Here is an 18,124-nt window from a genome sequence, read left to right as displayed (position 1 = left end):
TAATCTCCTTTTATTATAAAAGCAATACCAAAAATTCTAAAAATTTTAGCAGAGTGGATTTTAAATGAGTTTTTTATGAATCAACGAGGCATCAGACAAAAGTGTCTTTTGATAGCGAAGCTTTTAACATAAACTTGAAATTCGCTTTAATGCTATCAACCTCAAGAAAATCCCCTACCATGGCCCCTCTCCGTCGGCTACCACCTATAATGATATTAAATATAATATGTCGTAAAATAAAACTACTTAGCATCAATCCTCTATTCGGTATGAAGAAATCTCCCTAAGGATAAGCGTTAGCATTTAAAAAATGCTGTTGTTCAGACGGACAAAAAACGGAAAATATGCTGCTGACGCAGTGGTTGTGCTTTTTGCGTTGCCTCAAGCTCCTGCAGCAGAGAACACGTATTGTGTTGGACTGCTTGGCGCTTTTTTGCTAGTATTTTGCTTACCTCATCACATGCCGAACAACGTGGCTTTTGGGTTTCAGCATGATGTCGTCCGCAATAGAGGTTACCATCACGATGGAAATATATTAAATCTACCAGCAATTCCTTGCAGACACAGCATACGAAACAGGCAGGATGCCAACAAACCTGTGCGCCAAGACGTTGAGCAAAGACCACAATGTCACCGGAGGAAAGTTGTTCGTTGCACTGCAAATACAAGAAAAGTAAAAAATAAACATTAAAAAAAATCTAAACTATTTAGAGAAAAGTAAATATTTTTACGTTAGGAAAATGTGTAAAACAAGTAAAAGCATGCTAAGTTCGGCCGGGCCGAATCTTATATACCCTCCACCATGGATCGCATTTGTCGAGTTCTTTTCCCGGCATCTCTTCTTAGGCAAAACAGGATATAAGAAAAGATTTGCTCTGCTATTAGAGCGATATCAAGATATGGTCCGGTTTGGACCACAATTAAATTATATGTTAGGGACCTGTGTAAAATGTCAGCCAATTCGAATAAGAATTGCGCTCTTTGTGAGCTCAAAAAGTAAAATAGAGAGATCGATTTATATGGGAGCTGCATCGGGCTATGGACCGATTCAGACCATAACAAACACGTATGTTGATGGTCATGAGAGAATCCGTCGTACAAAATTTCAGGCAAATCGGATAATAATTGCGCACTCTAGAGGCTCAAGAAGTCAAGATCCCAGATCGGTTTATATGGCAGCTATATCAGGTTATGAACCGACTTGTACTTTATTTGACATAGTTGTTGAAAGTAACAATAAAAAACGTCTTGCGAAATTTCAGCCAAATCGGATAGGAACTGCGCCCTCTAGAAGCTCAAGAAGTCAAGTCCCCAGATCTGTTTATATGACAGCTATATCAGGTTATGGACCGATTTGAACCATACTTGGCACAGTTGTTGGATGTCTTAACGAAACACGTCGTGCAAAATTTCATTCTGATCGGATAAAAATTGCGCACTCTAGAGGCTCAAGAAGTCAAGACCCCAGATCGGTTTAAATGGCAGCTATATCAGGTTATGGACTGATTTGAACCATACTTGGCACAGTTGTTGGATATCATAACTAAACAAGTCGTGTAAAATTTCATTCCAATCGGATAGGAATTGCGCACTCTAGAGGCTCAAGAAGTCAAGACCCCAGGTCGGTGTATATGGCAGCTATATCAGGTTATGGACCGATTTGAACCATACTTGGCACAGTTGTTGGATATCATAACAAAACACGTCGTGCAAAATTTCATTCCAATCGGTTAAGAATTGCGCACTCTAGAGGCTCAAGAAGTCAAGACCCAAGATCGGTTTATATGGCAGCTATATCAGGTTATTGACCGATTTGAACCTTACTTGGCACAGTTGTTGGATATCATAACAAAACACGTCGTGCAAAATTTCATTTCAATCGGATAAGAATTGTGCACTCTAGAGGCTCAAGAAGTCAAGACCCAAGATCGGTTTATATGGCAGCTATATCAAAACATGGACCGATATGGCCCATTTACAATACCAACCGACCTACATTAATAAGAAGTATTTGTGCAAAATTTCAAGCGGCTAGCTTTACTCCTTCGGAAGTTAGCGTGCTTTCGACAGACAGACGGACGGACGGACGGACGGACGGACAGACGGACGGACATGGCTAGATCGACATAAAATTTCACGACGATCAAGAATATATATACTTTATAGGGTCTCAGACGAATATTTCGGGTAGTTACAAACAGAATGACGAAATTAGTATACCCCCCATCTTATGGTGGAGGGTATAAAAATGATGCTTTACATGGATTTGTGTGTTGCAGAAATAAACAAATTAAGAAGATGTTGTTATTGCTGAAAGTGGCACGAAAAGAAACAAATTTCATTTTTGATAGCATCGCACAGTGTTCTGTTTAATTTCTTACAAACATACCATATAGGAACAATAGTAAGAGGTTTGTCATATCTGTCCAACAGGACAGAAACTTCAAATAGAAGAATTATTGTTTAGATCATTATTTACTGTGGCATCATAATGAGATAAATATGTATGTATATATCATTTGGTTTTAATTACCCAAATAGAACAATTCGTTAATAATGTAAGAATAGGGTTTGGTTTTCCTGAACATCCTGCAGGTAAAAGCAATGATCCCTACAACAACGCAATTCTTTACTTTCCACCATTAATCTTTCATTAAACAATCGATTTAAGGAAGGAGGCAATGATCAATGATCGTTCCTTGCACAAAAATAGGAGCTCCCAATTTATGATCTTTATAGAATAATTATCGCACAATTAGTTCTCCTTAATTGCAGTTTCACATTAATGTGTGAATTGTGTACACAGAAATACATAAAAATTTGGTTATAATCACGAAATTAATTGATCCAACTATTATTTTTATCGGAACTGCTTCAATCACGAAAATGATAACATCAATAACAGTTTTTGAAAAAGGGGATTGAAAATGTCAATCAATTAAAAATATTGAATATTCAATTTCAAAAATGATTGAACACTTGAAATTTTCAATGAGTTTTGAATTTACTAAAACCTAAATACCTTGTCATCCACAAAAGTAAGAAATAGACATCATTTCGAATGGTAAAATCCTGGATGTGATATTTGACAGTTCAATCACGTGAATGTGATCGTCGGATAAACGTGTGCGATATTGCGTTCTTTGCAGGCTACTCTTTCTTTCCCTCCTCTCAAAATACGTAGAACCCTGCTAAAATTTTTGGGGTTTCTGGACTTATTTACGGATATAAGATTTTCGCAAATTGTGATTCAATGAGTCAGCGAAAATTTAATGTAGTCTTTAATAATATTATGATTTAAACTTTGACACATTGCTTAAAATTAGATCGTTATTGTTTATTACAAAAATTATTGTAAAGCAGAAACCGAATTAACTCTACGACACATTAAGTTTTACTCGATCAAAAAGAGGTAGAGTGTTAGTCTTCTGTAGAACGCTAAGCCTGGTTTCTGAATGGCAATTTTTATAACCTCCACCATAGGATGGGGGTATACTAATTTCTTCATTCTGTTTGTAACACCTCGAAATGTGCGTCTAAGACCCCATAAAGTATATATATTCTTGATCGTCATGTCATTTTAAGTCGATCTAGCCATGCCCGTCCGTACGTCTGTCTGTCGAAAGCTCGCTAACTTTCGAAGGAGTAAAGCTAGCCGCTTGAAATTTTGAACAAATACCTTTTTTTTGGTGTAGGTCGGTTGGTATTGTAAATAGACCAAATCGGTCCATGTTTTGATATAGCTGCCATATAAACCGATCATAGGTCTTGACTTCTTGAGCCTCTGGAGGGCGCAATTCTTATCTGATATCATATAAACCGATCTTGGGTTTTGACTTCTTGAGCCTCTAGAGGGCGCAATTCTCGTCCGATTTAAATGAAATTTTGCACGTATTGTATCGGTATCACTTCCAACAACTGTGCTAAGTATGATTCAAATCGGTTAATAATCTGGTATAGCTGTCATATAAACCGATCTTGGATCTTGACTTCTTGAGCCAATAGAGCGCGCAGTTCTCATTCGATTTGGCTGGGATCTGACTATTACTTGTTATAGCTCCAATAGCATAACAATTCTTATTCAGTACTCTTTGTTTGCCTAAAAAGAGATACTGCGCATAGAACTCGACAAATCCGATCCATGGGGGAGGGTGTACAAGATTCGGCCCGGCTGAACTTAGCATGCTCATACTTGTTTTATTAATACACTTTTATATTATACACTTCTCCATTATCTACAGAACTTCAGCAGCGTCCACATTATTAAGAAAAATCTTGTGAGTCATTTCACTCTTTAATTTTTATACTCTCCACCATAGGATGGGGGAATACTAATTTCGTCATTCTGTTTGTAACTCCTCGAAACATTTCTCTGAGACCCTATAAAATTATATATATTCTTGATCGTCGTGCCATTTTAAGTCGATCTAGCCTTGTCCGTCTGTCGAAAGCACGCTAACTTTCGAAGGAGTAAAGCTAGCCCCTTGATATTTTGCACAAATACTTTTTGTTAGTGTAGGTCGGTTGGGATTGTAAATAGGCCATATAAACCGATCATGGGTCTTGACTTCTTGAGCCACTAGAGGGGGCAATTCTCGTCCGACTTGACTAAAATTTTGCACGTGGTGTTTTGGTATCACTTCCAACAACTTTGCTGAGTATGGTTGAAATCGGTTCATAACCTGGTATAGCTGGCATATAAACCGATCTGGGATCTTGACTTCTTGAGCCGATAGAGAACGCAATACTCATCCGATTTTGCTTCTTGAGGCCTACAAGGCGCAATTCTTATTCGAATGGACTGTAATACTACAAAATGACTTCTACAATGTTCAGCATTCAATTCATTTATGGTCGGAATCAGACTGTAAATTGATAGAGCTCCAATAGCGTAACAGTTCTTATTCATTATTCTTTGTTTGCCTAAAAAGAGATACCGCGCAAAGAACTCGACAAATGCGATCCATGGTGGAGGGTATATAAGATTTGGCCCGGCCGAACTTAGCTTGCTTTTACTTGTTTTAGTTTGATTGAATAAAATTTTATGGAAATAAAAGTCATTTAAATTCAATTGCCCAACACAAACAATAACCTGTTGAAATCGTAAATTTAATTTGAGAGCAAACAAAAATGAGCGCAAAGGAAAAAATGTCATCAAAACAATGAAGCTAAACTAAACTATCTCCATAAAACTAAAATATTCGCAAAGTCAAGCAAATTTTGAAAGATGTGAAAAACTAGGATAGGCCTATAAATAGTGTGTTGACAGGCAGTACAATATTTTGCTCTAAGTTTATGACCAAATGTCGCCGCAGATGGGTGATATCATGCAACCAGTATCGACCACAATTTTAAATACAAAAATTGTAGGTTCCTTTACGAAATTCATTGCAGCTGAAGGATTTTTTTGAAATGTGATACATTTGATACTTGAAATGTGATACGGTTTTTAATAACCCATCTCAAAACATCCGCCGAGTTCAATCAAAATTGATTCAGAAATAGATACAGCTCGCACATTGTATTTAATGGGTAGGTATAGAGTTTTATGCAGTCGGCATTGCCCGACTTTTGCCTAGAATCGCTTTAGATACTCAGTTTCTTAAAAATTTCATTTTCAATTTTTTGTGCATTTTCGACCATGGGCTATAGCTCATTAAAATTTGGAAAAAATATTAAACAAAAATTTTACTCCGAAAATGCTGTATCTCCTTCAGTTATATGAAATTCGGAGCATACTATGCAATCAAAATTGATTCAGAAATAGATACAGCTCCCACATTGTATTTAATGGGTAGGTATAGAGTTTTATGCAATCGGCCTTACCCGACTTTTGCCTATCCTTACTGGTTTTATTATACAACAAAGACACACAGGGTTTCATGCAATTATAATTAAGAAATTTCACATATTTGTTAAAATTTTTACAATAAGTGAGATGTTTTAAATGCCGATCTCATACATTTATGAACAAATCATCATCTGAAGAGAAGTAAGACTCATACCATTACCATAAAATAGAGAATTGCGCCTTAAGGACACATTACCATATTAAGAGGGTTTTCTTTATTTTGGAATACTGGAGTTTACCCCATTTTTATTAAAAATGTGAAAAGGGTTTTAGGGCATTTAACTTTGCCCCTTAATGTTATCCATTCATCTGCAAGACGGCAGAGGTTTTCATTTCTATTTAGCGAAAGTGGTCCCCAGAGGAAAACGAGTTTGTAGTAATTTCTTCTTTTTTTTGCCTGGCAGTGTGGGAGTTTCCGCTGCCAAGGAAATTATTGTTATGTTGACCTCAGACATGGCTATGGCGTAGTTTTTCGGTTTTGTTAATATCACTAATTTTCTTAGAGGAGATACGGAAATGAGTTGCATGAGCTATATAAAGCCGATAGCTTGGTCAAACGCATCAATATACAACGGTTGAGTTGGTTAGATCATGTTTTCAGAATGGATGGAGAAGCTTCAACAAAGAAGTCTTTTGAAGGCGTTCACTGTGGTACACTCAAAGCGGGACCTCCAAGAGCCCGAGAGAAGATCAAGTTGTTGAATTGAAGACGGAGCGCAGAAGATGGAACGCTATTCTAAGTTCGTCTAATGGGACAAGTGTTCTGTCATAGCCAATCTAAGTAAGTAAGTAATTTGCAAAGAAATATCTCCGATAATTGAGGTCGTCTTGAAAGAGAAACAAACAAAAATTTTTAAATTTTATTGATCTTCGCCCTAACAGGCAAAAACTTGAAAGTAAGTAATGTTACACAATTTTATTGAAATATTTAATTATCCGTCTTTAATATTGACTGACAGAAGCATAACTTCCAAACTACATATCTCTATGTAGGCCAATACTTTGAGATATTATACGCGAAATGCTGAGGTTGGCATCCATTACTTTTACATTTAATATACAAATTTCTTAATTGAACCAAAATTTTATTTTTTTTGTGTAATTAAAGAAAAATAGGATATGGAGGTTAGGTTAGGTTAGGTTAAAGTGGCAGTCTGCCATCAGACTAACTTAGACATTTTCACACATTGTGATACTACAGTAACAGAAGATGCCTTCTAGTTCCTACTGTTGAATCATCGCTTTATAAAGCCCGACTACTTGCGAATGTTCACATCAGCTAAATCAGAAATGTTCTCAAAGTAAGGAGAACCTAAAGCGGAACTCTTTCTGCCTGCTAGTGCGGGACACACACAAAAGGTGTTCTATAGTCTCTTCTTCTTCGATGTCTTCAGTCTGTCAGCATGTTTTCCGATTAGACAGTGACCTGTCATGACGGACACAATGGCTATGACATCTGTTTTAGCCAATGACAGCAAAGCGGTAGACCTTTACGAGTCTAATTAGGCCACAAAGTTTTGGAATTCTCATAGCCCCTCTTTGTGTCCATCTATCATTCGTTGTCCTTCGGGCCTGGTCCTGAAAACTTAGCTGACATGTCGCTTGAGACATACCCACAGATTTTTAACTCATTGGAATGTGTAGGGTAGTTCCTTATATAGCAAGCTCGTCCGCTTTTCAATTCCCTGGGATATCTCTGTGGCCCGGCACCCAGAACAGTTGAATTTTGAACTGTTCAGCCGTTGAGAGATCTGCGACAGTCGAGGATGATTTTTGTGTTCAGAAATACGTTCTCCAGGGATTTAATGGCTGCTTGGCTGTCTGAGAAGATATTTATGCCAATCGTCGTAGTGACATTATATCTTAGCCATTCCACCACTTCTTAATCGCAAGGATTTTCGCTTGATATATACTGCAGTAGCGGGTAACCTTTCCAATATGATTAGTTCTAGATCTTTAGAGTTCACCCCAATATCCCCTAACCGCAATTGCCACGTCATGGGTATACGCCCTTTTTTCTTCCAGAAACAATAAAATATTGTTAATGGCTTTATTTCAAAGTAGAGGAGACAGTTCCTCTGTTGACCCAACTTTTTAGATCCACAGATCCCAAGCCTGCAATAATGCTTCTTTTAAATTAAGTTTTTAATAAACTTACGGTAGAGTTGATGCCTAGAAACTCCAACTGCTTCATTATTGATGTCGGTTTTACATTATTGAAAGTACCTTCAATGTCAAGAAATGCAATCATTTTATATTCCTTGACAGCGGGAGAACCCACTATATAGCCGACTAGATCATGAAGGGCTGTTTCAGTGGACTATCATATAGGCAGCATGCATATAGGCTGCTGCCGCGAAAGACGACCTCCAGGTTTGAGGTTTCTATCAACCTCTCAAGAATCTTCAGCATAAAGGATGACAGACTAATAATACGATAATCTTTCCGAATGAAAATGACCTTCGTGTCCCTCCATCCCACAGGTATATATGACATACTGATACAAGCAGAGCATATCTCCCTAAGCCAGTGAACCTGTCTATCAGACACAGCTTGTAATTCAACCGGTGATACATCATCAGGGCCTGGCGACTTAAAGGAGTCGTAACTTCTTATCGCCCAAAGGACTTTCGGCTCAGACAAATTTTCCCTAATGGCCTCCGACGAATGCATATCAGTGACAACCTCTTCTGGAGCCACGTTGTTCGTTGGAGAATTTCCCGGCAAATGTGTATTAACGAGTAGTTCTAGTGTTTCCTCACTAGACATTCTCTGACTTCTGGATACACCCCACCGTAATAGGTCTCGAGGACAGAATCTTGCTTAGCATAGAGGCCTCAGATTTATCCTCCACGGAGCTGTAGAATTCTACTCAGGATTTGTTCTGAGCCTTTCTCAGCTCGCCCTTATATTTTCTTAGCTCAGCCTCAGCACCAATCGTGTGGTGTCCTTGCGGCTTTCGCTCTGTTGAAGAGTTTTCTGCAGTCCTTCCTTAGACCAACCAGATCAAATCTGCACACCCTTTAACCCTGAGAAAGGCGGCAGATAAATACGCATTCAAGGCTCGAGATGTAAAATCGTGCGATGCATATACACGGAAGCTACATCTAAATTTAAACCGTCGTCGGTAGTAGGATTCGTCTTTAGACCGAAGAAGCAACCTTTCCCAAATTTCAAGATAATCCGATCAAAAATGCGTTGTAGCAGTGTGTTGTGTTCTATCTTTCGTCCGCTTGATTCTGTTGAATATCAGGAAACTCTGCGACTAAGATGGGGTGCGTCCAGATGGATCTGGGTGTGAGCCGAGTGGGTTCGGTTGGGCAATTTAATAGGTAACGTGTTTCGTGTGGTCCCTGATCACAATCGGGACATATATCCAGCACGTTGGCATCACTCCTTGCTCTGTAGGAATTGGGGCGTCTGCATCTGCCGCATCTTAATTGAGTCAGAACTTCTCTCGTTTGCCGGGTGTCAATTTCTTCAGGTGCAGGCAGGGACCACATTCACCCGGTAGCTTTTCCCACACCTTCTACCATGTCTGCATGAATGTTAGACAGCATGTAGTTATGAATTCTTGGGATTCTTGGGTTGGGATCTTTGTCTACTGATGAAGGTGGTCCACACGATAACTGAGCAGATAGCCTGTCGCTGTTCGAAGAGCGGCTTTCTGACAGATCTGAATATTATCTCACTGCATGTCACAAAGCTGACGAGACCACACTGGCGCTGCATAACTTACCACAGACCGGCCAATTGCTTTGTACATGGTCAACAATGTTTATTTGTCAGCACCCCAAGTGCAGCCGGTAAGTAAGGACCTTGTTTCTGACGCAGATGGCATCAAGGGTTGTGGAGCCTAATGACATAATCGTACAATCGTCCGCAAATGATTGGATAATTTTGCTCCAGACGGCAAAAAGAGGTAGAATGGAGGATAGGTAAAGGTTAAACAGTGCCGGAGATACGACCCGCCTTGGGGAACTCCCTGTTTCACTCTACGGTGCTTCGACTTCTTATCCCTAAACTCCACAAATGGAGAGCCGTATTGGCGGTGCACTCAAATAGTTTGGCATGCCTGACCGTGTCGAATGCCTTCGATGGGTTCAGTGCCACGAGGACCGTCCTAACCCATGGCCTGGAATGATTGAAACCACGGCAAGTATGTGCCGCGATTGTATGCAAAGAAGTTGTTGTGCTGAGCAGTCTCCGAAATCCATGCTGATGCTCGGCAAATAGAAATTCTCAAGGCTCGGGAGAAGTAGTCCCTCAAGCGTCTTGGCTAAGGTACTCGACTCCAGGTTGATCCAAATTCTACAGCATCAGTGTGGAGATTCCGTCGAAGCCCAACGACTTGGATGACTTGGCTTCACGGATGACATTCGTAACATCGTCCAGGGTAAATTGTGGTGGCTGTCCTTCGGCTCGTAGACCACGGATACAACAAATTGCTCTCTTCCTAGCATTGTCATTCTCGGGATGCACAAGAAATTGACGGTTGAACAACCTAGCGCATCTCTTCGGATCAGTCACAGTTTCGGTCACAAAACTGACTGAATTCCTGCCATTCTACCGGGATTCGTGAGGGGCCTAGCAGTAGACCACTGCTTGGCTAAACCGGTACATTGTTCCAAGTGTTCCAGCCACAAAATAAGCTTTTGTTCGTTGACTCTCCTGGTAATTTAAAGATTCATTTCGCTGAATCTGGGGTAAGTGGTGTCCGTGCACTGAATCCCATCACGCTCGTCTACGACTACCATTAATTCATAAACATTCTGCGCTCAGAGGTTATGAAGTAAGGTGGTCGGTCAATGGTGAGAATTATGGGGAGGTCTGATTCCAAAGAAATGACGGCATGCCAGGATACATCACTAAGGAGATCAGGGGATGCAATAGAAATGTCAGGCGTGCTGCTGCAACTCCTCGCAATCCAAGTGGAGCCATCCTCAATCACCGTGCAAAACTTGGAACTTTCAATCTGTTATGCTGGTCGTTACCTAGCGAAGAATGCTGATGCTCATTGAAGTTTGCTAGGCATACAAAGGATAGTGGAATTGCTTTGCTATTGGAGCTGTGTCAGTTTATAGATCATACTTGGTTTGGATGCAGTAGAAGCCATTGTGCAACATTTCAACCAAGTCGGATATAGTGGTTCAAGAAATAAAATAGGGAGATTTGTTTATATGGGAGCTCTATCAGGTTATGGACCGATTTCGACCATATGAAATAAACAAATAACAGCAACAAAAAAAAAAAAAAAAATCATTTTAATTATGAATAATAGATTTTCCGAGTTTATAATTATATTTGATTGCAAAACAGCAACGCAATTTCAAATAATACATCCCAAAATTTCGATTTTACTTAAAAATCGGGACTTTAGTGATCACTTTGCCCAAGAGAGGTTCTACAAAAGGTCCTTCCTACATACTCGCCATTAGGCTTTAAAAAAACTTTTGACTTAGCTTTCAATACAAAATTGCTATTCGCACATTTCCTTGAGCACACTCACAAGAGGAATACAACAATGAGTGTTGTTGAATGAATTTAAGCATGTTTGCCGCTTTGTTGGGCTCCACTTTGAAGAAACACAGTCAACGCTCCAAAAGGATATAATTGTCTTTACAGCACACAAAAACTGTATGGCATGTGCTGCAGTAGCGCAATAGACCCACACATATGCTTTCTAAACGAAAGACGGAAAATTATGTCATTACAAAAAAGGAAAGAAAGAAAATTAACGCAAGAGAAAACGAAGCAAACAAAACACGACTATAAAACCAAACCAAAGCTAGAAAGAACGAAATAAACATTAACAGAAACCAATGTCGGTTACATGGTTTCAATTTATGTATTTTATGGTTTTGAGCCCTATTTGCTTCGCCAACAAATGTTCAACTGTCGCGTTACATTTCGACGTAACCGACACTTAACAATGTTTCATTAAGGATTTCAGTAGCGCTGGCGGGCGGTAATTGAAAAACCAACTAAAAGTTTCCATCTCAATTGCCTACAGCTTCTTAGGGTCTCAACCGCCGCCAACCCCCCTTCCTCCCCACCCCTTCCTACCCACTGGGAATGATTGCAAATGACATTAATTAGTCGGCTCCATGCTGTGTCCTAGGGTTTTTTGCAACATTCTGTTGTTAAACAAGTAGCATGGTCGTTCCTATTCCGCTACTAATAAATAGTCCGGGTCATAATTAAACAGGAAAAAGTTAAGATTTTGTTTAAATGTTGCGTAAAACGGTAGTAAAACATGAAAATTTAGCAGAGCCAAAAAATGGAAATGTTCTTGTTAAAGTACTTCCCATTACCACTACATGCCAGCAGCGAAAGTTTCCAACAATGCCATTAACCAACAATGGCAATTAAACAAGAAGAAGGTTGACGATGACTGAGGAAAAGTTCACTGAATGAGATCCAAGATACTTTATAAATTATACCAGTCAAAGAATGAAAACTGCCTACATATTGGGATGATCAAATGAGCCTCAGAAAAACGTTTGTGATGCATGAGAGTTTATACCTAGCACTGGTAAATTCAACTATGTATTGGATATATGTATGGAATAGAAATTTCACAAAAAATTTGGATATTAAGGTGAAATTTAGCACAAATTATTTTTTTTTTCATTGGCTGGTTCCAGTTTATCCTTTATAGACCAATCTCACTAAGGTCTTAAGCCCACAAAAAACGCATTTATAATACGATTTCGCTGAAAGTTATTAAAGTGCGCTGCGTTAGACCATACGGTCCAGATTAGATTATATTGAGATATAACTGCCATAGACAGATCTTCTGATTTATGGTCTTTGACCAATAAAAAGTGCATTTTATATGAGATTTCGCGTAATTAATGCTTTGAGGTGTGTAAGTTCGCTCAATATTCGTGCTAAGTATGGTATAGATCGGACCATATACGGATATAACAACCATATATATCGATCTCCCGATTTGGGATTTGGGCCTATAAAAAGCTTAATTTTATCCCGATTTCTCTCAAATTACTCAACATCCGTGCCGAGAATTCCCGATTACAACAAATTTTGGCCACTTAACACCTTGGCGTATATGATCTACATAGGACCATAGTTCTTAATAAATCGGTATCCCGAATAAACTTATTGAGTTAAAAAATATACTTTATATAGCCTATATCGCTATTGGGGTACATAATAACTTAGTGCATTTGTTTGTAACACCCAAAAGGAAGAGAGATAGGGCCATTGATAAGATAGACTCACTGGCTGATTCGATTTAGCTATGTTCGTTCGTCTTTCCATCTATCTGTCTGTCTGTTTGTTAATGTTACTTAATGTACAAACTACAATTTTAACCATATAGTCACCAAACTTGGCACAGAGAAATTTTGGGCCTAGAAACTAAGTCCATTGAAACTGGAAAAATCTTTAATAAAAAATTAACAATATTTAAAAGGAGATGCAATTTTTTAATATTTAACTACCAAGAAAAATAAAAGTCTCTTCTTAAATAATGATGCGTTGCTAATGTTTTGGATTTCGTGAGCAAGGGCATTCCAAAGACGTATGGTACTCGTGTAAAATTGACATTAAGATACTAGATATTCAAAAAGTTAAAAAAAAACAAGATCCTGAAAAAATATAGAGCTGCGCAAAAACCTTATCTGATCGAATTTATCGACTTGAATTAATCAAAGAAACTTCAAAAGCGGCCTATCAAGAACAAATTTACTTTTCGATAATTTTTCTTGATGGATACCCAGATAATACATTAAAATTTCGACCATCAGATGCCATGCATCTGGCGTGGTAGATGCCAGGTGCAATTTACCCTTTAAAATATCACAAGTAAGCTTTCAGTTCGAAATTACTGAATCAGATAAAGCTTCTCTATTGGACATCTGTCTCTTCATTGCTACATCTTACAGTTGGTTTGGTTACAATGCCCTTATATGAGTTAAAATCTGACAATGCAATTGTACTCATATTCGTGGGAGATATGTGTGCATTTCAACAGATTTTCATATAATTAAGCAGAGGTATGGAGATATATCGAAAGTTGTAGATACTACGGCATTATAAGTGTAAATCGGACGATACTAAATTTGTCCGAACCCATTTGAAAGAAATTTAACAGAGGTTATTAAATGGATAACACACCACTCCATATCAAATTTCATTTAAATCTATTGCAAATTGGGGCAACCACGACCATTTAAGTGAAAATCGGGCGTTATATAAATGTATATGTATGTGTAAAATTTCATGATGACTAGATAACAAATGCGACCAGTACCTTGATTACTTAATAGATCCGTTTTCCAATTTTGGACGCCTTTACGGCGCTTATTAATATTTCATATTTTGCTTATTGGGATCAAAAGGAAAAATGGAGGTGCGTTTCAAAACAAAACATGTAAAAAGGTGTTAAGTTCGGCCGGGCCGAACTTTGGATACCCACCACCTCGGATATATATGTAAACCACATTTAGTCATAATCCGGTGAAAAATGCATAATTTATGCCGCCATAGCAGCTATATCAAAATATGGTCCCATTTGGACCAAATTCGGCACGGACATTGAGTGGTCTAATAAGTACAAGCCATTGTTCAATTTTATAGAATAAAATATAGAGCGATCTGTACCATAAACGACACAAATCTCGAAAAGCCTAACATAAGTCACTGTGTCAAATTTCAGCGAAATCGAATTATAAATGCGCCTTTTAGTTGGCCACGACTTTAAATTGAGAGATCGGTCTATATGGCAGCTATATCCAAATTTGGACCAAATTAGACCAAATTAAAGAGGGATGTCAAAAGGCCTAATACAACCCACTATCCCAAATTTCGGCGAAATCGCACAATAAATACGTCTTTTATTGGGCCCAAAAGCTTAAATCGAAAGATCGTTCTATATGGCAGCTATATCTAAATCTGGACCAATCTGGGCGAAAATTGAAGAGGGATGTCGAAGGCCCAAACGCAACTCATTGTCCGAAATTTTGGCAACATCGGACAATAAAAGCGTATTTTATGGGTCCAAAACCATAAATCGAGAGATCGGTCTATATGGCAGCTGTATCCAAATCTGAACTGATCTAGGTCATATGACAGAAATATGTCGAAGAGCCTAACACAATTCACTGTTCCAAATTTCGGAGAAATTTTTGGCCTCAAAATTTTATATCGAGAGCTCGGTCCATAATCTGTACCGAACTTAGCCAAATTATTGAAAGATATAGAGGGGCCTAACACACCTCACTGTCTCAAATTCTACCGAATTGGGACAATAAATTATGGGCCTTAGACCTTAAATCGAGAGATCGGTCCATATGGTAGCTATATCCAAATGAAGACAGATCTAAGCCAAATTGAAGAAGGATGTCGAAGGGCCTAACACAATTTATTGTTCCAAACTTTGGCTAAATCGGACAATAAATGCGCCTTTTATGGGCCCAAAACCTCAAATTGACGGATCCAAATCTGAACCAAACTGGGCCAAATTGAAAAAGGATGTCGAAGGCCTTAACACAACTTACTGTCTCAAATTTTGGCAAAATCGGATAATAAATGTGGCTTTTATGGACCTTAGAATTTAAATCGGGGCATAGGTCTATATGGGGCTATATCAAGATAAAGTCCGACAAAGCCCATCTTCGAACTTAACCTGCTTATGGACAAAAAAAAAAATCTGTGGAAAGTTTCAGCTCAATATCTCTAGTTTTAAAGACTGTAGCGTGATTTCAACAGACGGACATGGCTAGATCGACTTAGATTTTTATGACGATCAAGAATATATATACTTCATAGGGTCGGAAATGGATATTTCGATGTTTTGGAAACGGAATGACAAAATGAATATACCCCACCCTTCGGTGGTGGGTATAAAAAAACAAAAAAAAAAGCGCGAGCTAAGTTTGGGCGGGCCGAATCTTATATACCACCATTGACTGCATTTGTCGAGCTCTTTGCCTGGTATTTTTTAAGACAAACAAAGAACAATGGGTAAGAATTGTTATGCTATTGGAGCTATATCAAGTTATAGTCCGATTCGGGCCATAAATGATTTGAATGATGAAGACCATAGTAGAAGTCATTGCACAAAATTTTAAACGACTAACTTTACTCCTTCGAAAGTTAGCGTGCTTTCGACAGACAGACGGACGAACGCACGTAGCCAACAGAACGACGAACTTAGTATACCCCCATCCTATGGTGGAGAGTATAAAAAATTTTGGCCTGACATTGACAATACCCAAAGACTACCATCATTATCTCTTCAAATCTTCAATTGAATGGTTTTCTATCGTGATTTGGTTGTATTAACGTGCATTAGTAGACTGAGTCTTTGCTTATCCATATGTTAGAGAATTTCCGATAGTACCGCATCACATATGAAAACAAAAAATATGGAATTGAAGGATAACGCATAAATCGCACGCATAAAAGTGTGTTGGAAGCTTTATTTAAACTTTATCTTTGCCTTGCCCCTACCAATTAAATGCCTTTTATTTGAAGTTGAAATTCGCATTCCTACCCCAAGCAACTGAATATTATTCAAATCTAATTAGTACTCCCTTCGACTGGAGTATGTTTTCGTATTTCTCATTTTCTTTGCGAATTTTATTATTTTTGTTTTTTTTTTCACAACTTCAGTCAATGTTTTGGGTTTAATGTCTTGTAAATAATTACTATCATTTCTCATTAATCTTATCAAATCCAATTAATCCGTTTGCCGCTTTCCTTCTGGCATTTAACGCATTTACCTCCTGAGCGAGTGGGAACTTTGCTGGGAATGTCAACAAGTCTGAGTTTAATTTCACGGCTTCGACTTTGGTAAAAGGTTCACCAAGTGGGAGGAAGGAACTGGCTCCATTCACAATGACAAACGTACTACAATAATTGTATTGACAAATTGTCACTCATTCGGCTGTGTGTCCTTTTTTCGTGATCCTATTCAATGTCTGAACAAAAGTGGATTTTGGTGCGGTGGTGGTGGCGGTGGGGGCCTCTGCAGTTAATGTCAAGAAAAGGTCATTGCCTGGAACAATGTTTTCTTCGTTTGTGCAAATGGCCTTTAACATTTTCTTGGCATCTTCCTTTCGGCTGGCACTCCGCGTCTGTCTGTCTGTATCTCAGTCATGTGAAAATACTTGGGTTACTTCTCCTTAGTATTTGGCAAGCATTTAGCAAACTCCTGCTTGGGATAATTTCCTCATGCACGAAGGACTAGCTGAAAAAGTTTGTCCGGAACCGGAATTATTAATGGTTCTTGTTATCATTTCTTCTTCAGTATATAAACATGGTTTTTCTCCCATTTTCTTCGACTTTCTTTGGCCATTTGTCGACTCATTATAGATTGGTTGGTGGAGATTGGAGCATGTTTCTTTTTTGTTGCCTCTGGATATTCTGGAATTGTTGAAACTTCTTTTTCTTTGGTTTCAGGCCACTTTGATTACTTTCCACCATTGGTAGTGAAAGAAACATTTTAAAGGTGGTGGTGGAGGTTGATGATAATCGCAGTCCCCCATTTTCCCAGATTTTTGCATACACTTTGGATGAATTCCATTCGTGTTTATCTGTGCTGGTTTGGGTCGCATTTTCTTTTGTCCTTTTTGTATCCTTTCACGAGACTTGTCAAATATGCCAACGTTATTGTTTGCACTCTTCATTATGGAATGACATTTTTCCATTTCCTTCTCTCGTGTGTTAATTTTGCATTTTGGAAGATATGGCGCGTTGACGTGCTTCTTGGCATGGTTGGCTGCCTTTCAATATCTTGGCATCCGTTTTTTCCGGCCCATTGAACATTTTCATGATTTCTTTATAAAGTACTTTTCAACACGTTAAGAATTTCATTGGAATCTCAGATGAACTTGCCTGCGATTACTTTAACAATGTCCTTTAAGCACTAAATATTTTAGTTTAAAAAAGATGGTTTCCCATTTAAATTTTGTTATTTGCATTGGAATAAATGCAAATCAACTATCGCACCAATTGGAATATGTAAAGAAATCCTCAATATACAGGTGTCTCACCCGCATTTGAGGATAATTGAGTTGAGGAATTTCATAATTTCGCGTTAAGATTATATAAGGAGATATTGGATGATTATTCACTCAGATATTTGAAAAAAATTCTGTGTGTAACTTTTGATGATAGATCCTCTTTGGGTACTACTTTACATAGTTACTATACAATAAGTCTTTTATTATAGAAGGTCTTAGGTCAGAAACCCAAACCTTTTTGATAGCCCATTGAAATCTATCAAATAGACGTACATATCGA

At 38.3% G+C, this 18,124-nt stretch overlaps 1 protein-coding gene across 2 annotated transcripts in view; it reads right to left on the bottom strand.

Moving 5' to 3' along the window:
* Positions 1-18,124, bottom strand: part of LOC106088101 (protein espinas) — a 214,736-nt gene that overhangs the window by 9,717 nt on the left and 186,895 nt on the right. For both annotated transcript variants that reach the window (XM_013253412.2, XM_013253410.2), the window contains one exon: positions 453-656. In XM_013253412.2, coding sequence (XP_013108866.2) covers positions 453-656 — 204 coding nt within the window. The remainder of the gene's footprint in view (positions 1-452; positions 657-18,124) is intronic.

Source organism: Stomoxys calcitrans, chromosome 5 (genome assembly GCF_963082655.1).
Source record: "Stomoxys calcitrans chromosome 5, idStoCalc2.1, whole genome shotgun sequence".
Lineage (NCBI taxonomy): Eukaryota > Metazoa > Arthropoda > Insecta > Diptera > Muscidae > Stomoxys > Stomoxys calcitrans.
Note: the sequence above shows the minus strand (reverse complement) of the source record. Positions and strands in the feature narration are given on the sequence as shown.